The sequence below is a fragment of the Oncorhynchus mykiss genome, chromosome 18 (genome assembly GCF_057628025.1).
Source record: "Oncorhynchus mykiss isolate SJ-2025 chromosome 18, ASM5762802v1, whole genome shotgun sequence".
NCBI classification, from domain to species: Eukaryota; Metazoa; Chordata; class Actinopteri; order Salmoniformes; family Salmonidae; genus Oncorhynchus; species Oncorhynchus mykiss.
Genome location: NC_143039.1, coordinates 48,512,262 through 48,519,643, shown reverse-complemented (window position 1 = coordinate 48,519,643; position 7,382 = coordinate 48,512,262). Strand labels below are relative to the sequence as shown.

The 7,382-nt window shown below is 42.5% G+C and overlaps 1 protein-coding gene across 2 annotated transcripts; it reads right to left on the bottom strand.

The window, feature by feature from the left end:
- Window positions 1-238: 238 nt before the first annotated feature.
- LOC110496251 (uncharacterized) lies at window positions 239-7,102 on the bottom strand. Of its 2 annotated transcripts, none has more exons than XM_021572033.3 (2): window positions 6,775-7,102; window positions 239-6,607 (listed from the first exon to the last, which is right to left on the bottom strand). In XM_021572033.3, the coding sequence occupies exons 1-2, from the start codon at window positions 6,959-6,961 to the stop codon at window positions 5,709-5,711; spliced, it is 1,086 nt and encodes a 361-aa protein (XP_021427708.2). In that variant the 5' UTR covers window positions 6,962-7,102; the 3' UTR covers window positions 239-5,708. The 2 variants fall into 2 exon arrangements, with proteins under 2 accessions (XP_021427708.2, XP_021427709.2); XM_021572034.3 differs by having other exon boundaries at window positions 6,796-7,102.
- Between the last annotated feature and the right edge of the window lie 280 nt (window positions 7,103-7,382).

Genomic DNA, 7,382 nt, shown 5'->3' with positions numbered 1-7,382 from the left:
ACAACCTATTATTTCTGTCAAGTCATCACTCTTAAACCATAATTATCTCCAAAGCATTTACAAAATGTATGCACCATCGTTGAATGATTAAATTATTTCACTGCATAGCTAAACATTAGTATCCACACACGGCAACATTCCTTTGCCACTGAAAGTGGAAGTGACAGGGTTTTAAATACGTTGCAGATATGAAACAAACAGACAATCATAATATCAGTCAAAAATATAAAAATCTCAGTTTATGCTTCAAAACCAACTTTATTAAGGAGGTTTAAAAATTAGCTTCTTTTTGACAAATCCACGACGTGACTTACAATAAGGCATTGTTGGCAGAATAGATGGATACAGTTCAATGCATGATTTACATAATACACCACTACATTTCTTGGTAGTCTAAATTTTTTTTATTGCTAGCAGGTTGTAAATCACAGCTTGCCTGGTAGATTGTTTACTGCCTCCACCCATTTGGGATGCACTGTTTCAGTTTCAATTACTCCATATTTTGAACAAAAATGGACAACTGTAACTAAGGCTGGGAATGACCATACAATCAAACTAGCAAGGGCAATAATCCCAAATCAGTCACAATGGGGTTAATAGGCTAGCGCACATGTGTCAAACAAGGCCTGCGGGCCAAATAGAACACACAAGCAAGTATAAATTAGTCAACAGTTCAGTCATCTACTCTATGAAATTACAGCCTGATGTGCTCCCATCCAGTGTTGCCAAATAATTTTCAAGGTAAATTGCTAGAGGCAGGTTGATTTGTTGCTAAATGACGTTGTGATGTCATTGCGTGACAACGTAAAACTGCATCATTACGTAGAATACACAATAACGTTACTCAGATTGACTGGCCATCTCTGCAAAAAAATAAGATTTGACATTTGTTCATGTCGACTCCCACTCTTTTCTGTACTCCTGGCTGTACAATTTTGATTGACACTTGTTGATTGATGTTGTAAGTTCTGTTCAAGATCAATCATTCGTTACCAACTACACTGCTCAAAAAAATAAAGGGAACACTTAAACAACACAATGTAACTCCAAGTCAATCACACTTCTGTGAAATCAAACTGTCCACTTAGGAAGCAACACTGATTGACAATAAATTTCACATGCTGTTGTGCAAATGGAATAGACAACAAGTGGAAATTATAGGCAATTAGCAAGACACCCCCAATAAAGGAGTGGTTCTGCAGGTGGTGACCATAGACCACTTCTCAGTTCCTATGCTTCCTAGCTGATGTTTTGGTCACTTTTGAATGCTGACAGAGTCTACGGAGTCTACAACCCACACAAGTGGCTCAGGTAGTGCAGCTCATCCAGGATGGGACATCAATGCGAGCTGTGGCAAGAAGGTTTGCTGTGTCTGTCAGCGTAGTGTCCAGAGCATGGAAGCGCTACCAGGAGACAGGCCAGTACATCAGAAGATGTGGAGGAGGCCGTAGGAGGGCAACAACCCAGCTACAGGACCGCTACCTCCGCCTTTGTGCAAGGAGGAGCAGGAAGAGCACTGCCAGAGCCCTGCAAAATGACCTCCAGCAGGCCACAAATGTGCATGTGTCTGCTCAAACGGTCAGAAACAGACTCCATGAGGGTGGTATGAGGGCCCGACGTCCACAGGTGGGGGATGTGCTTACAGCCCAACACTGTGCAGGACGTTTGACATTTGCCAGAGAACACCAAGATTGGCAAATTCGCCACTGGCACCCTGTGCTCTTCACAGATGAAAGCAGGTTCACACTGAGCACATGTGACAGACGTGACAGTCTGGAGACGCCATGGAGAACGTTCTGCTGCCTGCAACATCCTCCAGCATGACCGGTTTGGAGGTGGGTCAGTCATGGTTTGGGGTGGCATTTCTTTGGGGGGCCGCACAGCCCTCCATGTGTTCTCCAGAGGTAGCCTGACTGCCATTAGGTACCGAGATGAGATCCTCAGACCCCTTGTGAGACCATATGCTGGTGTGGTTGGCCCTGGGTTCCTCCTAATGCAAGACAATGCTAGACCTCATGTGGCTGGAGTGTGTCAGCAGTTCCTGCAAGAGGAAGGCATTGATGCTATGGACTGGCCCGCCCGTTCCCCAGACCTGAATCCAATTGAGCACATCTGAGACATCATGTCTCGCTCCATCCACCAACACCACATTGCACCACAGACTATCCAGGAGTTGCAATTGTGTGTCATTTAGAGGGGAAATGCATGCATTTTAGAGTTTGAGTCACTTTTCAAAAGTTGCTAAAAGTTCAAAATACATTTTTAAAGGTAGCTGAATTTGTTGCTAGGTGCTGTTTGAAAAAGTTGCCAGGGTAGTCTGAAAAGTTGCTAAATCTAGCAACAAAATTGCTAAATTGGCATCACTGCTCCCATCCGGTGAATTCAACTCCAATTGTGCTGCTGTCGTGTATCCCGTTTACAGCGCACAGCTGAGGGAAGGTTACTAAAATGTCGCAGTCTGGCTTCGGTTTTTAAAGCTTGACAAAAATGTAACCTGCAACAAAACACCACACAAAGGAGAAAGATGTAGGCCTATTACAGCAACATTAAAGCAATGGCCTAGGCTGGCTACTCAACTACAATGACTTACATTTTGAGTGTACCCTACAGCAACGTTGCATTTAAGTTTAAATGTTACAACAAACCTATAGCTACGTTTTTGTTATTTGGAGTGAAATACTTTTTTTTTAAATTATTTTTTTAAAATAGGGTCACAGCATATCATGCACATCTACAAGCATAACAACAAAGGCTGGACAAATATAATTTCATATTTTATTTAAATATGTTCAAATGCTATATACAGCAGCCTCCTATGTAAATAAATTGGCATTATAAAGTGCCATATTTATTCTTTAAAAAATTGCCAATTTGGGTCTCGGTTGCACATTTGTTTTGTAATAAAAAAAGTTTCAAAATAAAGAAATTTGGCCCTGTTGCCGATTCAGTTTGACACCCTAGGGCTAGCGTATCTATACTGAACAAAAATATAAACGCAACATGTAACGTGTGGGTCCCATTTTTCATTAGCTGAATTTTTTTTTTTAAATGTTCCATATGCACAAAAATATTATTTTTCTCAAATGTTTACATCACTGTTAGCGAACATTTCTCCTTCGCAAAAAATGATCCATCCACCTGACAGGTGTTGCGTATCAAGAAGCTGATTAAACAGCATGATCATTACACAGGTGCACCTTGTGCTAGGGACAATAAAAGTCCACAACACAATAACACAGATGTCTCAAGTTGAGGGAGCATGCAATTGGCATGCTGACTTCAAGAATGTCCACCAGAGCTGTTGCCAGAGAATTTAATGTTAATTTCTCTACCATAAGTCTCCTCCGTCGTTTTAGAGAATTTGGCATTATGTCCAACCGCCTCACAACCACAGACCACATGTAACCACACCAGCAAAGGACCTCCACATCCGGCTTCTTCACCTGCGGGATCATCTGAGAGCAGCCACCTGGACAACTGGGGAAACTGTGGGTTTGCAGGGAAACTCATCTGTGTGCTGGTAGTCCTCACCAGTCTGGACCTGACAGCAGTTTGGTGACGTAACCAACGTCAGTTGGCAGATTCTCACCTTTGATGGCCACTGGCAAGCTGGAGAAGTTTGCTTTTCACGGATGAATCCCGGTTTCAACTGTACCGGGCAGATGGCAAGCAGCGTGTATGGCGTCGTGTTGGTGAGTGGTTTGCTGATGTCAACATTGTGAACAGAGTGCCCCATGGTGGCGGAGTTATGGTATGGGCAGGGATAGGCATTAGCTACGGACAACAAATCCAATTTTATCGATGGCAATTTTAATGCAGAGATACCGTGACAAGATCCTGAGGCCCAAGGCCGCCATCATCTCATGTTTTACCATGATAATGCACGGCCCCATGTCGCAAGGATCTGTACACAATTCCTGGAAGATGAAAACCTCCCAGTTCTTCCATGGCCTGCATACTCAGCACACATGTCACCCATTGATCACGTTTGGGATGCTCTGGATCGATGTGCACAACAGTGTGTTCCAGTTCCTGCCAATATCCAGAAACTTCGCACTGCCATTGAAGAGGAGTGGGACAACATTTCAAAAGGCCACAATCAACTGCATGATCAACTCAATGCTGAGAGGTGTCACGCTGCATGAGGCAAATGGTGGTCACACCAGATACTGACTGGTTTTCTGATCCAAACCCCTACTTGTTTTTTTAACGGTATCTGTAAACAACGGACGCATATTAGTATTCCCAGTCGTGAAATCCATAGATTAGGACCTAATATATTTATTTCAGTTGACTGATTTCCTTATATGAACTGTAACTCAGTAAAATCTTTGAAATTGTTGCATGTTGCATTTATATTTTTGTTCAGTGCATTTATGTAGCTAGCTATTTATTTAGCAAGCTAAAAACAGAGGCTAACGTTAACCAGCTAGCTGCTGGGAGGATGTCTTGTCATTGGAGGAGTGGGTGAGTGACTGACTTTTTCCCCCTCATAGTTTTTCAGTGGCTACAGCTAGAGATGCAGGTGTTATTCAAAACATTTGAAATTGCTTTGCTAGCTAGCTGAGCTGAACTTATCCACAGTTAGCATATCTCCTAGTTGTCAACCAAATGATGTCTTTGGCGTCGATCAAATGGGCGGGCAGACGGGCAAATTCCCATTCAGATGTCAAAACCCGGTTTGGAACAAGCGGGCATTGGCAGGCAAGCTGCAGAAGGACGAGCAGGCTACTATTCCCCATCGTTTCAGTGGAATTTTGATGGCCAACTAGCTTAACAGGTTTGAGAGGGTTTATCTAAGGTGTCCTCGTTAGATTTTAGCTTATCTCGCTAACAATAGCATTAGATGTTGATTTTGTTGTTGTTGATGTGCATCGGCAACTGAGGGAGAGACAGCCTACCTTTTCATGGTTGTTTTATCAATAGGACTGTGAAGTTCCCAAATGGAAGAGGACTATTTACATGTTTGCAGAAATCCATTCAGGTGTATTTTGAGGCGAATACGTTCTAATGATCTAAAGTCACACTGTTGCTATTACATGTAAACACAGTCCAGTTCAAAGTTAAGGATGGCAGGCCCGTGTGGCAAAAGACATATTTGCATATAGGCTTACTATAGCTCTGATTGGCTATGGCGCACCGGTCTGCGTAAACTCTGGTCCTAGACAGATGTTTTATATACTGCAGTGTCTATTAAATATCAGCCGCTTTCCCACTCTATATTGCTATAGAATTTTCACAAAAGCAGTACTGTACATCCCAAACATTCTATGAATTATCATATCTAAGTGCTCGCTTGTCAGATTATTATAAATGTTTATTTTAAAGGTGTCATTTTCCTGGGGGTGTATATGAACAGATTTGGGATTAAAGCTGATGTTGGGTTAAAGCTGAAATCCTCAAAAAACAGCACCATTGATCACCCCAGGCACATTTGTTATCATTTTTTTTTGTTATTTCTGTATTAACATCAGTCTGATCATTTTCTCTTCACCGTGGCTCAGACGTTCCAAAACAATCTAATTGTTAACAGGCTAATGTTTAAAGAGTCTATATATATTAATTTGGAACCAACAGCATGAATGATCCAGTGTGGTGTTGCTTTCCTTTCGAGTTTTGTCCACATCCTGCATTTTTAGTCCCATCTTCTGACGTGAGATGTCCGTGTCCTCACTGTCTTTCGCCATTCTGTTTTGGTTCTGTTTTTGTCATTTGTGGACTTTATCCACATGTTTCAGCAGGTAAGCATTCCCAGTGAATCTTCTACCGCACACAGAACAGCCATGCTGTTTTTTACCTGTGTGAGTCAGTATATGCCTGTTCAGATGTGTTTTTCGACTGAATTTCTTTCCGCAGCTACCACAGCTAAATGGTCTCTCTCCTGTGTGAGTACGTACATGTTGGGTTAGGTTCCCCTTCTGATAGAAGCTTTTCCCGCAGTATCCACAGCTAAATGCTTTCTCTCCTTTATGACTCTGTATATGCACATTCAGCAGCCCCTCGCTATAGAAGCATTTCCCACAGTCACCACAGCTAAATGGCCTCTCCCGTGTATGAATCCTCATGTGCTGGGATAGATGTGCTCTGTTTTTAAAGGTCTTGCCACAAACAAGGCAGGGGTTCCCACCGTGACAGAGTGGGACATGGGCCTTCAGTTTACTGGTGGAGTTGTAGGGGCATTCAACGGGTCTTTCCCTGGCGAGAGTCACATGCCTCTGAAGGTCAGCTTTTAGAGCAAATACTTTGCCGCAGTCACAGCAGCAGTGAGATTTTTTAGACATGGTACTGAGTTTAGAACAGTATGCCCCCAATGTTGGTTCGGGATCCAATGGTGGACTGTTTACTTGGTCACTAATTACAGCTGAGCAGTGGCTGATGGCTTCCTGATCCCATTCACTTTTCACACAGGGAGAACTAAATATAAACTCTATGGTATTACCCTCTGGCCCTTGAAACTGCTCTTCCTCCTGGCTGGTCCTCAGTTCCTCTTTAATCAGTATGTGCCCTGGTCCCTCTTGTCCCAGACTAGGGCACCACTCCTGCTCACAGTGTTTTTGCTCAGGGGGAAACTCCTCTTCAGAGACAGGGAGAGAGAGCTGCTGGGTGTCTGGATGGAAGAAATGATAGGCGCAGACATGCCTGAGTACACATTATTTTTGCAAAATCAACAAAATAATCATGCATGGTGAAAGATAAACTAAAAAGATAATGAAATGATAATCGCTGATAGCCTAAACAGTATATTAAGTGAGTAAATGGGATCTACACACAAACCTATTGTACATAGTTTTATACCCGGTGTAATCCCAAGTTGTCTCCGTAGACGATCATTCTCCTCTTTAGATCGTGAGATCTCATCCTGGTACTCAGTTACGACTTTCTCAACTGCCCCCAAAATCTCCACCGTCGCCGCAGTCAAACACTCAGAAAGAAACGAATTCAAAGACTGTAATTTAGACATTGTTAGTAGACTTGTGGTATTATTATTGTCAAAAGAGCCTGTTCCTCTCAGGTTTTATTCACCTATGTAGTCTACAATTCGTCTACGAGGAAGGAATGTTAAAAAAGAAACTCGCTCTCCCAGTTCTACATCCGTGTTGTCTTCTTCTTCCGTTCTAATGAGTGGGTATGGCGAACCCAGAAACACAAATTAGCGCCCCCGGGTGGATGCAGTTTTACTACAGAGAACTACATATGGCGCAAAAAAGCAATCATTTCTACTGAATAAAAATATAAACACAACAATTTCAACGATTTTACTGAGTTACAGTTCATATACGGAAATCAGTCAATTGAAAAAAAAATCATTAGGCCCTAATCTATGGATTTCATGCCCTCCCAGGCCAATCAGAATGAGTTTTCCCCCACAAAAGGGCTTTATT

What these genes read in the sequence shown, in the direction of transcription:
- LOC110496251 (XM_021572033.3), bottom strand. Translation starts at nt 6,961, where the DNA reads ATGTCTAAATTACAGTCTTTGAATTCGTTTCTTTCTGAGTGTTTGACT. An exon ending in TATAAAACTATGTACAATAG is followed by an intron (nt 6,608 to 6,774) that starts GTTTGTGTGTAG and finishes TCTTCCATCCAG; the next exon opens with ACACCCAGCAGCTCTCTCTC.